This window comes from Argentina silus (assembly GCF_951799395.1).
Source record: "Argentina silus genome assembly, chromosome: 4".
Taxonomy (NCBI): Eukaryota; Metazoa; Chordata; class Actinopteri; order Argentiniformes; family Argentinidae; genus Argentina; species Argentina silus.
Genome location: NC_139658.1, coordinates 5,503,535 through 5,519,743, shown reverse-complemented (window position 1 = coordinate 5,519,743; position 16,209 = coordinate 5,503,535). Strand labels below are relative to the sequence as shown.

General features: G+C 44.3%; 2 protein-coding genes across 3 annotated transcripts; both read right to left on the bottom strand.

Moving 5' to 3' along the window:
* Positions 1–110: 110 nt before the first annotated feature.
* On the bottom strand, positions 111–5,184 carry sxph (saxiphilin; the record flags this gene model as incomplete). Its single annotated transcript, XM_083668798.1, has 17 exons — positions 111–242; positions 425–611; positions 699–883; positions 1,147–1,229; positions 1,335–1,482; positions 1,575–1,757; positions 1,857–1,916; positions 2,070–2,160; positions 2,280–2,428; positions 2,545–2,731; positions 2,885–3,042; positions 3,238–3,302; positions 3,500–3,662; positions 3,839–4,015; positions 4,104–4,203; positions 4,337–4,500; positions 5,130–5,184. 17 exons carry the CDS (start codon positions 5,182–5,184, stop codon positions 199–201), a joined length of 2,199 nt encoding a protein of 732 aa, XP_083524924.1. The 3' UTR covers positions 111–198.
* A 465-nt stretch (positions 5,185–5,649) lies between these two features.
* sfi1 (SFI1 centrin binding protein) lies at positions 5,650–15,869 on the bottom strand. 2 transcript variants are annotated; one of them, XM_083668792.1, is made up of 31 exons: positions 15,400–15,869; positions 15,192–15,263; positions 14,919–15,029; positions 14,690–14,784; positions 14,427–14,544; positions 13,844–13,946; positions 13,564–13,720; positions 13,170–13,331; positions 12,951–13,021; positions 12,728–12,820; positions 12,485–12,582; positions 12,168–12,234; positions 11,917–12,047; positions 11,725–11,806; positions 11,448–11,626; positions 11,148–11,223; positions 10,936–11,031; positions 10,648–10,724; positions 10,222–10,324; positions 10,015–10,111; positions 9,241–9,401; positions 9,072–9,146; positions 8,759–8,833; positions 8,380–8,556; positions 7,609–7,826; positions 7,437–7,520; positions 7,047–7,350; positions 6,836–6,932; positions 6,605–6,746; positions 6,176–6,278; positions 5,650–5,935 (listed from the first exon to the last, which is right to left on the bottom strand). In XM_083668792.1, the coding sequence occupies exons 1-31, from the start codon at positions 15,543–15,545 to the stop codon at positions 5,780–5,782; spliced, it is 3,726 nt and encodes a 1,241-aa protein (XP_083524918.1). In that variant the 5' UTR covers positions 15,546–15,869; the 3' UTR covers positions 5,650–5,779. The 2 variants fall into 2 exon arrangements, with proteins under 2 accessions (XP_083524918.1, XP_083524919.1); XM_083668793.1 differs by having other exon boundaries at positions 7,047–7,194.
* Between the last annotated feature and the right edge of the window lie 340 nt (positions 15,870–16,209).

Below are 16,209 nucleotides of genomic sequence, written 5' to 3'. Positions count from 1 at the left end.
GACAACATGTTACTGAAATGCATTGGAAAACATTGTTTGGAATGCATTATGTTAATAAAGATCTCTAAACATTAAGGTGGGCAGGGGATTTATTAAAGAATTACAATAGGCTTGGAAACAAAATTATTACATGTCTCATACAAAGCAATAATTGAGCCGGGCATATCAGCCTGATGTTGGTTTGCTCCTCTCTCTTGCTCAGAATATGCTGCACACGTCTTGATTGCAAAATTCCAAGATATCTGTCAGAGGAAAAATGGATTGGATACAAACATTAGCCTACTTAATTAGTATGTGAGTGATATCTAGTTAATGCCTACCATGTGTGTGAGTGTGTATATGTGCGCATACATCTAAGTGAGAATCATATGTTCAATGTGATAGGCAATTATGTCAATGAACATGGTCAAGTATGAGTCCCCACCAGAGTGTGTGCAGTTGAAGACTGTCTCCGCTTGTCTGTAAAACTCCTCCCCTAGGATGGTGCGGTAGTCCAGGTGACTGGTGTGGATCAGGCACTGTGTGGCATCTTTGAAGAGCAGATCACTCTCTCCATATTGCTGGGACTGAAAGAGCCTGAACTCAGAGTCTGGGTTGGCTGCCAGAGTCTCCTATGGGGAGACGTACATATGGAATGGTTTGTGTATAGTTCAATAAAGATGGCAGAGTTTGGTTTTGATGGCAGATTGATCCCTGACCTGAGACTTCATGAGGAAGTCATACACGCGGGCAGTGAGAACAGGTCGTGTCATGATGATATTGGGTGGGATGGCTCCCAAATTACAGTTCTCCCACTCAGATAAAGGGGCCCGCTGGCCATCCCCACACAACAGCTCAAAGTCCCAGGCCAGCCACCCCTCTGCCCAGCCACTGGAGCTCAGACCTGGAGCACAGCAGGATAAATCAAAATGACATCATCATATCAACAAGATACGGGACCAAAAAACACATTGTTGTAATGATGTACTGCACCACCCTCTGTGAAAAATGTATTGTTTGTGATTATTTAGAATAAATATTTGAGGTAAAAATGTAATAACTAGTATTAGGGCACATCAGTATATGAGAGCATATTCCATCATGTCACTGTATCTGGGTATCTGTGGTCATCATAAGTAACCATGGATTGGAGTATGGGTATCTCACTGAGGATGTTGGTGTCTAAATTGTGCTGCTCCAGGAAGGCCACATCTCCATAGCTCTTCCCACTAGGGTCTCCAACCAGGCATCTGCAAAACAACCAGAAGGACAGATCCTGAATAATAAAACAGAAGTATTTTCCATAAAGTATCCACAAATAATGAACTGAAAACACCATGCAAGCCATTACTCACCTCAGAGCCCCCATATTGCCATAGTAACGCTCATTGTGGTTGTCTGCACAGCGTTTGGTGGCAGCCTCCCCTATGCCTCCCATACACACTTTACAGAGATTCCCCTGAGAGCCAGGAAGACAGCCCTTCCAGAACACCTCACTATACACTGAGAGAGAAGAGCAGAATACAGAACCTCACCACACAGTACAGTATTAGAACTCTCAAAGTTGATTTGAGACTACGTAGTAGGAGCAATACCTTGGTTTGGATCACAGGGGGAGCTGCTGTTATGTTCTGCGCTCAGGTTTTGTCTGAAAGGCAGCAGCCAGCCTGCAGGGCTGTACATATGACCATGGCAAGATCGTCGGCCCCCAAGATTCCCAAACAATACACTCCTGCTGGAGCGCCTCACAACCGCCACCCCAACCACAGATGGCAACACTGAGGGGACAAATAATAATGTGTATTGACAGATTAGCAAACAATGCAAACTTTAGGAGCCCATTTGTCATGAATGTATTCTCCTTTGTTTCGGCTCACCATCAGTCTCTAAATGGGTTGCTGCTTCAGCTCCTCCCTCAGCAGGTACACACATCTTCCCTGGGAAAAATAAGGCAGAGAAACATAAATACAGAGTTATAAGCATTCTATATTTTAAAGGAGTTAACTTTTCTGGGACTGCGGTCCAGCCCATCTGGGGAAATTGGGACCATCCAATTTCATTACAATGAAACTGCTAAGTAACAGCCATACCATAATATTCTGTCACCACTGGGACAAGGCCACATTTTCCAGCAATGAAGGCATGCGTGGCATCCAGCGAGACAGCATCCACCGCATCTCTCTGTGACAACACACGAAGTGTATATTGTACAGATGTTTGGCTGTATAGAATAGCTTTAAGTTATGGCTCAGCTAGGGGTAGGAAGATTTGAGTACACCCTGTAAACTGAGTGCTCTTACCTTGATCTTCTCGATGCAGTCGCTCATTGAGACAGCTCTAACACACACCAATGGGTCTGACTTTATACTGAGGGCCCACTGTTCACATTTCTTCTGTTCTGCATTGCTGACACAGCACCAACGCACAACACTGTCCTCCAATGAGCTACCTACACACACACACACACACACGCACACGCACACACACACACACTTCACTCTGAGTAATGGTGCAAAGCAACACAGTTTTCCAATGAACTAGCTACATTAACAAAGAATAACACACCTTCATGTCCAAGGCCTTTGAGAAGAGCCACATAATCCAACCCTAGCACCTGACTGATGTCCTTATCGTCAGGCAGAATGGCCAGCTTCTCAGTGACATCATTGAAGAGCAGGTCACTAGCACCGAAGGGAGCTGAATCAAAGAGCTGGAAACGCTGTCTCTCTCTTCCCCGTCGGCCAAACGCCATCTGACACAAAGCCATTGGACATTTTCACAGCAAGAGAGACAAATACCTGGGACATACATAAATTAAACATACTCATGGAATGGAAAAATGCATGTAGAACATGAATTTTTGTTAAATACACAGGGAGTGGTTGAAGACAGAATGGGATGCTACCTGTGCTGCTACTATGAACTTGCGGGCGATCTTACGATAGTTGAGTCGAGTGACTATACCTCCTCCGGGTCCTCGCCCAAGATTGCAGCTCCTAAAATGACTGAGTGGAGCATGTGTGCCATCAGTGCACAGAAGCCTGTACTCCTCTCTCTCACTCTCTGAGAGGGTGAGAGAGTGAGAGAGACAGTGAGAGAGAGAGAGAGAGAGAGAGAGAGAGAGAGAGAGAGAGAGAGAGAGAGAGAGAGCGATAGAGAAAGCATAAGGTCATTCTGTTTCAACAGATATTTGATTGTGAACGGCATTGGTTGTGGATTATGTGATGAATAAAGTGACTTGTAAAAGAGGGAGTTTACCCTCAATACTTTCAAGGGCAGTATGGTCCACAAAAGCAACATCCCCTGCCCCAGTCTTGAGACATCTGTGATAAAAAAATAAAAAAATAAATAAAGAAGAGAAAAACAGAGAATGATTGATAGTCACAATTCATGGTTCTGCAGGCTCACTTGGTTTGAACCTGTTATTGGCAACATGGGTTTAATTCCCATTTCGGTCACATATATAGAAGATATGAGTCAACATTTAGAGGTGTTCTCCTGAGGTGAAGCTCCCATTGACCTGAGCGCCCCCTGGTTGTTGTAGAAGGGCTCGCTGTGGGACGTCTCACAGTGGAAGTTGCGCTGGCTGATGTATGATTTCTGACCCTGACACAGGGCACACAGAGTAGGTCCCATGGCAGCTGCCCCAGGAACACAGCTGCCACTGAAGAAGGCACTGACAGCTGCCAAAGAGAAGAATGGAGTTGGTGACCTATTATGGAACTAAAATGAGAAGTAGAGAGAGTAAGTTCAGAGTGAAACTGGAGTGTGGCTATCTGAGTCAGCTGTCATACATAAGTCAAAACATATCATGTCCCCTGCATGTCCTGCTCTGATCCAGGCTGGGAGGCTGTCTTACCCTGGCTCAGGGGCTGCTCCTCTGCCCAGGTCAGGTAGTTACGCGAGAGCAGGAAGCCCAGAGGCAGACTCCAGCCAGCAGTCCAGCGGGCCCCACTGTGACAGCTCCTGTGGCCCTGCAGGGAACGAATGTCCAGGGTGCTGTTCCTCACCACCGCCACAGACAGGATACAGCCTCCTGGGGTACAAGGAGCAGAGAGGGACAAACACTGTCTGACACAGGCACACAGATATATTGAGGATCAATAACCCTAGTGTTAATCTACCATCACTGTAGATCTCCTTGGCAATGGCAGTGAGGCCAAATTGCTTCACAGCAGTGTAGACTTCCCCTGCGTCCAATGTCACCACATCAGCACGGTTTGCCTGAAAGTAAACCACTAGCAGTGAGCTTCTGTATGGTACACTTGCACTGTAAGTATTGGTTGTATGTGTTGGCTGTGCCTCTTCCCCGTGACAGCATTGTGAGAGCATTGATGTTATCTGAAAGATGTCTGACCCTAATCTTGCTGATACAGTCAGTGGTGCTGTGAGCTCGCACACAGGACAGCCTGGCATAGGCTGCTACAACGGCTGGAGGTAACACTGCCACCAGGGCTTTGGCCAGCTCTGCACACTTCTTCTGTTCTTGGTCAGATACCGCACACCACCGCATCTTCTTACCTATGACATGGAGAGAATGTGTGTAGGCCTACTGGTAGAATTAAGTAGGTAGGGTACTGTGTGAATTTAATGAAGGTGACTTGAGTGAGGGCATAACACTGCAAACAAATAGAATCATATAAATGCATGCATCGATAATGCCTGTATAAAATACTCAACCAACACTCATATAAAGCAGTTTTTTCCAGATGTACTCCAGTCAGCTAAAGTACTAAAACCCAGGTTGATACCCTAGCAATTGTATGACCATTTGTATGGCAATTACAATGCCAAGAGGTCCGCAGATAGATGTTAATCTGGGACAGAGATATTGTAGGCTACTAAGGAAACTGGTACTGTATATCATATAATGGGTGGGTATGCAACTAAGAAAGTAATAAAAGTTAAGGAACCACTGATACAGGGGGTTTCAAGAGATCAGTCACTTCACAAGAGCAAACAGATGTTCTTAATGTAAATAATTATAATTTGAGTACATTCAAACATCTTTTCAGAGTTACCTAATATTACCACCTTTCAGCAATCAGCACTAACACTTTCCTGCCGTACAAGCTCAATGCGTTGACAATAGGTGAAACTGTGAAAATAGGAATATTAAAAAATAGATTGATTTCGAGGATAGCACTTACCCCAACTACTGTGGAGACAGATGAGAGTGATTAAAATTACATGCGCCGACCGCATTATGGCTTCTTAATGATCAATAGTCGAACTAGTAAAACATAAACGCAGTTTGTTTTACGCAGCGAGGACAGGGGGGCACGCCTCCTTCGCCGCTCTCAGAAATCCGTTTAGAGTTTAGACAATTGAGCAGGACAATTACTACTGCATAGCCTAGAGGTTGTGAAAGTAAAGAAAATCAAACTGTTGTGCAAGAGGAGTTCGTTCCGCGGGTATAAAGAAACAGGGCGCATATGGAAAATATTTCCGAACATCTGTCACGCGGACTACCCGCATCCAGCAGTTTTTACTCACTTGTGGTTACATTATAAACCGAGAACTGCCGTGATCCATTACTTTATTGATTATATTCAAACATAAGGCGACTTCACTCAATTTAACTAAAATAGGTCTCCTCCATGTAATGGATCAGTATTGGCTTTACTTGAAATAAAACACACCCAATGTTAACAAATAGACTTAGCCTACAGTATTTATTGGAAAAATTGCACAAACAAATATATCAGTGCTACTTGATTTACAGAACATTATAAAATACACTTCAGGCAAACACTGGCCATATAAACCCTAATGCTCCTCCATCATTGAAACGATCTTGTCATCTTGGGAGCACATGCTCTGGTGACCTGCTGAGAATGGCATGTCCCGAGCTGTGGAGGAGAGTCTCTATTCTGTGGATCCTTGCAGCATGGAGAAGCATTACTGGCTTCTGCCCTGCCAGTTCAGCCGACAGCTTGCCAATGCGCTCCTCCAACTGTCAATGGCAACAGAAACAGATAGTTGCATCTGTGTACTCTATCACTTGCTGGACATGCTGAGAGAGAATTTGATCAACTGCTGACAAGAGTGTTTTTATAAATTAATTTTCATAGTGATTGACTAATAGACTGTAATAATGTTCACTTCAATATAATGTATAAATTACTGATTGAACGATTTGAAAAAAAATGTGGGGGACTTTGGAAGATAGGTAGATATAGATAGATAGTCTTACCTCCTCCATCTCTTGACTGATAGTGTGCCTCTCCTCTACCTCTCCTTCGGTTCCACTTGTCTGCAGCCAGCTCCTCAACACCCCTTTGAGTTTTTGCCATGCCCTGCACACACACACACACACACACACACACACACACATACACATACACACAGACACACACACACACAGAAACACACACACACACACACACACACACACACACACACACAGACACACACAGACACACACAGACACACACACACACACAGAAACACACACACACACACACACACACACACACACACACACACACACACACACACACACACACACACACACACACACACACACACCAACCTTAAGTCCACCAACTCTACAAATAAGGTTAATCTTCACTAATATATGGGGGAAGTGGAAGCTACATGCAGGGGTGAGAAGGATCCTTACTGGAGCTGTTTCCTGTCCTGCTGGTAGCGCTGCATGTCTAGGCGAATGTTGAGCAGCTCTCTGGTCAAAGCTAGGGTTGGATCAGACTCTGTCTGGAGAACCTCCTCTTCATCATCTCCATCAGACACGCTCTCACAAACACCTGTGCATGCATCACAATGTTTGGTCAGAAAGAGTGGTGCTCTCTGTTTAGGGAATATAATAGGCATACTGTACATCCATTCACGATACCTGGGTGAAGGGACCGCTGTTGAGCATGGGGGATGGTGAACTCAGTAGGAGGCAGAAGGGTAGAATCTCTGGGCCATAAGCTGCTAGACTGCCTCATCTTACAAAAAGAGATATACTATATATTATATATTGTAGTATATGTAAATCATTTTAAAAAACACACCCAGTAACTGGTATCCTACATGGGGCTCAAGAAAAGAAGAGCAGTTACCTTGGTTTGAGTATGGGTGGCCATGAACAGGGAGGGGGGCAACAGTACGTCCTGGTCAACCGATCCCTGTGGTGAGGCTGAGAGGCTAGGACAGGGTGCTGGGTGTGCCACAGCAGGAGTGAGTGGGCTGCGTTCCACTGGTAAGGGTCTGAGAGTGATGGGAAGTGAGGCAAGAGGTCTGTGGCAGGTTCTGACTTGGACCTGGGTTAAATGTGGCAGAGGGCCCAGCCTGTCTCGATGGGGAAACTGCTGAACCCTGTCGAGGTTATCCACAGCTTTGGAGGCTGTCGTTAACCTGTGTGTGCTTGAACACAGACACGTATCAACGCTATCATACGATCATAAATGTTGGTGATTTGGGACTATTTGTCACATAGCACACAAGTGTACCTGCTATGAAGCAGCCCTTTGACTGGAGAGTCGAGTAGATATTTAGGACGCCTTGGCTGAAGTCTCGAAGCACACACCACCACCCTGCACACAGTAAGAAATGCTGTAAGACTTGGTTTAGAACACTTAATGCTTAGGGTCTAACTTAAACATCGTAATAGTGTCCACTCACAGTTGGTTGAGGACACTGTCTCCTGCTCCCTGCCTCGCTTTGCCACTTGGGGCACCACCTTGGGACATGCCCTCGGTGCCAGGTGTGGGTAAACAGAAGGTCACACTCTTTTTTGTGGGCAATCCTCTAACTTGTCGCACCTTGCCTGGTCCACACAGTGCCCTCTGCTTCCATCGCATGGCGCAACGTAACACAACCATCTGGAGCCGTTGTGAGCTCTGCAGGACACATACAGACAGGTTGCACACACATACAGTGCCTTCGGAAAGTATTCAGACCCCTTCACTTTTTCTACATTTTGTTGTGTTATAGACTCAATTTAAAATGGATTAAATTAAAAGAATTTGCCGTCAATCCACACACAATACCCCAGAATGACAAAGCGAAAACACGTTTTTAGAAATTTCAGTAAATTTAAAATAAATACAGAAATACCTCATGTATATAAGTATTCAGACCCTTTGCATTAGCTAAAATGCAAAAATGTCATCAACAAATCACCCAATAAGTTTAATTGAGTCCATCTTAATGCATGGATAATAATTAATGTAATTTTGGAATTGATATCTTTGTTTTTGTATTTCAATTTTAATAAATTTACTGAAATTTCAAAAAACGTGTTTTCGCTTTGTCATTCTGGCTGATAAGAGTTTGGATTGATGGCAGTAACACAACAAAATGTGGAAAAAGTGAAGGGGTCTGAATACTTTCCGCAGGCACTGTATACACAAAAGTGTCAAACAATGATCTACAATATACATTTACACACACCTGCTTCTGACTATGCAGAGCCATATTGGTGCAGAAGCTGCTCATGTGAGCGGTGTGTGTGAGGACGTGTGCCACTCCCTCCTTCAGTAGCTGGTCTCTGTAGAACTGCGCAGCTCTTGCCAGACGCTGCTGTTTCCTGTGATGGTCTGTAACCCACATTCTCCAGGCCTCCAGCACCTACGACAGTTTCCAGAAACCAGTGGTTGTTACATTGTCCAATGTGTTTTCTATGTTTCATAGTTGTGTAATGGAGATTGTCATCGACATGGACAGCAGCAATCCTTCAAGGGGATTCCTACTCTACAGAGAGAGGGACTCACTCTACTATATCTCAGTGAGGCTGATGGCTGACAGTTAAATATGTGTATGCAGGTGTTACCTTGGCCTGGAGACTGAGGGACCAGTGCCAGAGGGCCAGCTCTGTCTGTTCAGCCCCTCTCCTTCTGTGCTGCAGCTGTGCGGGGGGAGAAGAACAATCAGTAACTGCCAGGAGTTCACTATGAAGTTCAGAGATTGACCACATCAGAGCGGTTCTATAATACCACATCCTGTCATGAGGAGAGTTGAATGGTTAGAAGATCATTCCACTGAAACATCAGGGGAATCTCTTTTAGATTCTGTTCACAGAAATTGTAGAATTGCATTCAATTTATAGAAATAAAAATGTATTAAAAAAAAGTGATGAAGCTAACCTCAATTTTCCAGCATTGAAAGTAGTGCTGGTATGTCTTTCGTCTCAGCAGCGAGTGTCCCCTCTCTTTCATCACCTAAAGCATGACCACATAAAAATGACTGATGTAGGATTTGATTGTACCAAATAGCACACTGCAAATTAACATAGGGCCATGATGCAGTATCCACCTCAAAGCGCTGGTGTTGGTGCTGGTACATATTCCATCCTCTGAAGGCTTTGCACAGAAGAATAGAGTAGTGGTGCCTTCTGGCCTTTTCCATGGCCGTCCTCTCCTCCAGAACCTCTCTTCTTCGCTCCCTCCATCTCCTGAAGGTCCCCTGCAGCCGCACTAGTTACAGAGATTCACACAGTTGTGAATTGGCTACAGATTTATAGCCAATTAATTTAATTTAATGTGCACACTCAATGACTGCTCCTCATGCAGAACGGCCTAAGCAAGGGAGGTGGGATCTGTATTTCTATACACACTTAATGTGCACACTCAATTTAAATAAATTTAAATTTAATGTGCACACTCAATGTGCGCGGTGAGGGATCTAGCTAAAAAATGCTAGCCATTCATCACTTTACCTTTCTTTGTCTGATCAATATGAATTGAGGCTAGAACATGCCTGGCTAAAGCAATCCAAAGTCCCTGGTGACGCTCTTTGAGATTATCGGCACAATGTGTTAATAAGATAGGGCACAGGCCCTTACACAGGTTGGTATCTTGCATCTTTTAAAATGTAACAAAACATGATGTGTGTTTATCTTAAGAACCACCCCATCACTTTTCACTCCAACGAGAGGAGTAAGGAATAAGAGGCTTTGCCCTAATGCAAATACAAAGTATCTGAGATTGTGAACCAATCAATGCGCCCAGCGTCAGCTAAATGGCATATATTAACTACACCTTTACACAAATCCATAGAAAACCTAAACTTGTTGTGCTGTGTCTTTACCCTGATCCAGGTAACACTGAGCCTTGCTCACTGCCTCCTTCTGCTGGCAATGCTTTGACACAGCATAAGATGTGGCACACCTCCATGCTAACAGCACCTAGGACAAATATAGCACATGGTGAGCAACTCAGGGTGACTGAGCAGAGACTGTAGCTAGTACTGGCCACTGTGCAGACACAGTGTTATTGGTAAATCTGTAGCCAATACCTTAGCCTGAAGACAGCACTGGAAGTGCCTCTCTACTCTCCTCTCCTGGCTCCTGGCCTCTGCCAACAGGACTGCATTCTCCCGCCACACACGCAGAACCCTCCTGGAGAAATGTATAAAAGTGAAGATTATAAAATCCTTCAGTCAGCTCTGAACAGATCCCCCCTTTACTTACAAATATGTTCTATCTGTCGTCTTGGGGACATATTAGTGAGATGTGCTTAGCATGTGGAATATTTACAGTTTGATAGCATGTATATATTTGTATATTCCAGAGTCTGAGACTAATAGGTAGCAGCTGGAGTGCGAAATTAACCCAAAAAAGGGCAGGATTGCCAAGCACTTTAGGCTGTACACACAAACAATTGCCTTTAGAGCCTCCAGCTCTAATAATAGGTCGGGACTATTGACCCATGTGGTGGTTACCTGAGAGAGTGCTGCTGTTGCTGGCTGTACCTCTCCTCTGCATGCTCATAGATCTGCTGTGTCTGGAGGTGCTGCTCCTATGGGGATGGTAACAGAGATTGTCGCATGTCCCAAAGGACACAAAACAAGAACAAGCATGCAGGAGCACAAGGCAGGTCAAATGACATGCAATCATCAAATCAATTGTTGTCTGTTTTCAAGGCACTATACTACAACTATAGAAGTGTAAATTTATCATATTCAAAACAGTAAATGTGTATATCTTCTGTTCTGTGAGAGCTGCTATACCTTCCAAGCATGAAGGGTGCGTTTGAGTAGTTTGCTGTCATGGTACGAGTCCATCTGCTCCAGCCTGTTGGCCTTCTCTCTTTTGTGCTGGACATACTGAACAATCACACAGACATACAGAATAAGGGATTAAACATGTGGGAAATTCAGCATCAGAACCAGACTTTCCTGACTACACAATGTTACGAAGGTAATGACCAAACCATCTCTACCTCATTCAAGCCGCTCAGGGCACGTCTCACACACCGCAAATCGCCATGTTGTCCTGCCTGCTCCTCTCTGTTTCGCCTTGCATGTGAACACATACAGTATGGAGATAAATAGACACACAACAAGTACATAAAAACAGACAAAGAAAACACAAATACACAGAATGAATCTCAAATCTCTGATGGTCAAAACTTGTTACGGATTACCTTAACATCTGCCTTCTTCAATTTTAGCAGCATGCCATTAAACAATACAAGAATATTCTATCATCCTCATTAGCATGGTTTGGAGCTCTCACATACCGGTCCCGCATCTCAGTGGCATTGTCCTTCCACTGGCTCAGTGTCTTGTGGAGTACAGTGTTCAGGTACAGAGTGTCAGAGGCCTTCCGTTTCCCCCTCTCCTCCATTTCCTGCTCCGCCCGCTGCCTCCAGTGAGCCCAGGCCTTCTTCACACATGACTGCTCCTCATGCAGAACGGCCTAAGCAAGGGAGGTGGGATCTGTATTTCTATCTGTACCACTGAGTGTGTTGTATAGGAATGAGTGATTGTGTGTTTATTGTGCTATATCTGCATTACCATCCTTTCAGCCATCCTCTGCTCCCTTCTGTCCTCTGACCGGCCCCACCAGGTGTAGAACGCCCAGGTGTACTGACGCTGCCTACAGGGATATTGCACAAAGACATTGTGAAGTCAGGGCTAACTTTGGTGTATGTTGTTTGTGAATGTAGCCCTGTCAGCACTGATATAAAAAGGGCAGGGGTGACTCACTGATTGTGGAGCTCTGCTCTTCTTCCCCTCTCCTTGTGTTGTCTCATCTGAAGGGTATATTTAACCCAGGAGTTCAGACACTGTGGCAAGATGCAGGCAGAAAACCAGGCTTCTGCACGATGCTCCACCTCCTTTATACACAAACAGGACACACACTGTAAGTAGAGTGTATGTATGTATGTGTGTGTGTGTGTGTGTGTGTGTGTGTGTGTGTGTGTGTGTGTGTGTGTATCTGTACAGTATAGACCTACCTGCACATGCCTGTGCTCAACAAGCTGCTCTCTCCAGTGGTGCAAGTAATTACTCAGTAGTGAAGTGCTGTCAAGAGAGAGACATGATTTTCAGGGTTTCTCTTATATAAATACACAACACATCTGTACATGTATGGGAAGTCAAAGGCACCTCTATTGCTCTTACTTTGGATATAATATTTACATTTTTGCATAATGATAATGATTATATTTGATTGTGTTATGAAGTCTTAGAAGTAGAAATTGCATGACTGATACAAGGGGGAAAAGGTATGATTAATTGACAATTGTACAGTGCATGTGTGTGTGCTGTGTACCTATGGAAGGTCAGTGCAATCTCCATTTGTGGCTGAAGTCCACTGTCTTCAGCTTCCTCAATGCGTTGCTGCCAGAGTCTCCAAAATCTGTCTGTGATCTATGGAAAACACACAGAAACTGGTTTTGGAAACACGATCAAAGAGGTGTGATGCTAACACTCTACCATTGTAACAACTGTGCATATACAGTATTTACATAGAGTAAATACTAACTGGGTAAAATAGCAATAGCATAACACGTACCGTGTGAAGATAATGCTGGACAGCCATGTTCCTGTTTAGTCGCTGAGTTTTTCTACAAGTGACATTTAGGGTCAGACCCCTCAATCCACCATGCTGCAGACGGAACAAGTTAGAGAGAGAATTAAGGAGTACAGTAATAACCTGTCTATGGAGCACTGTCTTACAACAGATACATTGTTCAGGCGATGCTGGTCACGCTGGAATCACGACACATCCTTCTCACCAGCAGACGACGATGTTGATATTGAGTTGCAGCTCGATCTCTCTCAGCCTTCTGTACACGTAGATCCACATCTGCACTTGAGCTCAGGAAAGTAAACAGGTATTCAGTTCAGAAAACAACTGAAACATTTAACTCTTACCTTATGTTCTGATAAGCATGAGTGGTGTGTGTGTGTGTGTGTGTGTGTATGTGTGTGTGTGTGTGTGTGATTTAGGATACAGTTTCTCCAGTGCACCAGTGCCCTACGCTGTGTGCTCCACTGTGCCAGACAGTCAGCAGCCTGCCATTTGTCCACCTCTCTCTGTTTGCGCTGTAGTCCACTGCGCCATTTACACCAGCAACTCCTGACCAGCCTGAGGTGCCGGGCACGCAGAGCAACAGCTACAACACAGGGTAATCAAGAGATCAGAGAGCTGGTGTAACCAGAGTTTTCATCGGATTATTTCACTAGCACAGGTTATGGGGTAAATGCGTCTGGCGGGGTGTATGAATCTCAGATCAAGCTTTTGTCTTGGTTGTGCAATTAAAACCCTGAAACATACATGTCCTCCATGATCCTGTGTGTAGAACATGGGTGCACATGATCAACAGATGGTTAACATGATGTTGTTACCTTGTGGCTTCCTCTTAGCTTGGCGGCGATGAACATAGCTCATCCAGCCACTAAGTGCCTTTCTCTGGACCCCATGAATGAAGTACACTGAAGCCTTAGACTCCCTCTCTCTCTGACAACAGACAACCATGTACACTTCTCTCCACTGTAGCCAGGCCTAAAACATAACACAAACATTAGTATTCAATCACAAAAAGCGGTGAATAGACATGCTTATCAAATTGCTATCAACAGATAACTAGGCTGATGAAGGCCATATATGCGTATGTGATAGGCTCACCCTGCTCTGTAGAGTCAGAGCCCAATGCTGCAGTGCTTGGTCCTGCAGAACACACACACCATACTGCTGTTGGAGCCTAGTCTGCCACAAACTCCAGGCTGAACTGTATATATGATACAAGTAGAGAGGAATATCAGCAAGGACTGTTTTTTTTTGTAATCCAACCCTAAAACACATATCATTACCTCATGCATTTACAATTCACAAACAAAACTTCCCACTCAGATTGTTCCTAATTCAGTGTATCCAAAATAAATCTTTTGGTGGTTTATACAGTGTTTATAATCAGTTAATAGAGAGTTAACTATGACTTTATTGATATTATTTTAATCAGTTAGCACTGTTATAACCCATTTATAAAAAGTAGTGTGTGATCATCAGTTCGATATCCTCTGTACTAAGTCTTAGGGTTAGGGTTAGGTGCACGAGCACCTAACCCTTTTAGTGCATGAGCCGCCCTGAGTAAAGCAAGTCATATGTTGGTACCCCCAGTACCAAAGTGAAGATCACACACTTTTAACCTCCCCAAAAGGATACCATAATGTGTAACCCCCAAAATAACATTTGCGACCCGAAGCCTCACCGTAGAGCTGAGACTCTCTGGAACTGTAGAGCAGACTCGTGCATCCTGTGCTTCATTCGCCTCATCTCTATGTACACCTCCCAGATGTCCCAGGCCACACACATCTGTCTTCTCTTAGCTGTTGTACAGGACAAACCCAGTTACTGCTTCTGTGTGACACAGCCTAGGATAAATCCAACCAATGCTGTTGTGGCACATCACCTCCAGCAAGGCAACATTCACCTTCACAAGCACAAAGACACTATCACACCCGCACTCCATACCAAAGCATGTTGCTTTTTGGAGTCTCCTCTTCTTATCCCTTTGTAAAGACACAAACCTCTGCCATCTGTGGAAAGCCTGGTTGTACAGGTAATACCTATAACACAGTAAAGATAACACTTTAGCTCTCACAATAGAAAGGCTTCTTCTGGGTGAGATCCAGAATTTGACTGAAAACATTTGTGAGTACGGACACCTCGCTGATGGGCAATAGAGGATTGAGCCACTGACCTGTAATGGCACTCTGCCCGCACAGTAAGGCTCCACTCCCTCCTGACAGTCCACCACTCTTCGCTCCAGCCTTTCACAGCTTTCTGCAGAACAACTCTGTGATAGTGAGACCTGGAGAATGTAACATCATTCCAGAATGAGAACTCAGGCAATTGAGTGGATATTTCTCAGCAGTAGCATCAAGAGCTTTCATTTCAATGGTGTCCTCTATTCTTATTTCACAGTTTTACCTGTGAAAGCATGGGACAGAGACATTGAGCAGATAAAATGTACCTGGCTTTGCATGGATGGACCCGTCCAAAGGTCTTCTGAATCCATATATTGAGGAACTTCCGTGCAAGGTGTCTGCCAGAAAAAAAAATCATCAGTCAGTTATTGAGAGTATACTGTGCATTATGACTGATGACCTAGTAGCCTATTTTTTCAGATGAAAACACTGTTTAATGTTTAATCTGGGTTTACTTTAGATTCTTCTTCTCACCTTATTCTCAGCTCCTTGAGTCTTCCACCCCTATTCCAGCTGTACCCAACTCTATAACAAATCCTTCGGGATAGAACATTGCGGGCGTGTCTGATTCCACCACCAGCACTGCTTGACTTTTGAGGACCTCGCTTTCTAGTAAGCATGACCACAACAATACAACTGTGCTGACAACCACCACGGGCCAAAAGTCAGACAACCACAACAGGACAGCGTAAACAAGACACACTACCGTGCTGAATCTAACAGCAGTGACAAGTGGGACTTGCTTGGTAAATTCTAACCCAAAAAACTATAAACAAAAGAAACAGCCCTCTGCCTGACTTATCTTATTTGATGTGTTACTTCCACACGTCGCCAACTCAACATACCCATAGCGGTGGGATAATCGCAATGTTTATACTTTTGGGTTTGTGTTTGGAAAGACCAAGCCAACCGTCGCGGGTATTTTTGTACGCAGTGATCGGACACTCTGCATCCAATCTAGGAAGCAAAGAGATGAGTGCGTTCCAGATACACGTGTTCTGCGCAGACCTGCGCAGATTATCAGATCTTCCTGTGGCTGGAAAAACGGTTAACATCTGCGTAGACACATGCCTGGAACGCATCCACAATATCTTTGGAATGACAACAATCAGCTGCCCCTGATAATGCCGGACACATGTATTTGTCACTTATACAATAAAATGCACCTATATATATTACATATACTTTAATGTGAATTGTAATTTCAACCAAAAGAGACCATCTCAAAGATAGTATAGCATTTACGAGATTATGTCAGATATTTACAAAAACAATTCTAGAAAG

Excerpts from the sequence above, each read along its gene's own strand:
- sfi1 (XM_083668792.1), bottom strand. The coding sequence starts at position 15,545 with ATGCTTACTAGAAAGCGAGGTCCTCAAAAGTCAAGCAGTGCTGGTGGT. Across the intron at positions 12,235-12,484 it reads ATTGCACTGACCTTCCATAG|CACTTCACTACTGAGTAATT; the intron begins GTACACAGCACA and ends CTCTCTTGACAG. Across the intron at positions 5,936-6,175 it reads TCAGTCAAGAGATGGAGGAG|TTGGAGGAGCGCATTGGCAA; the intron begins GTAAGACTATCT and ends TGCCATTGACAG.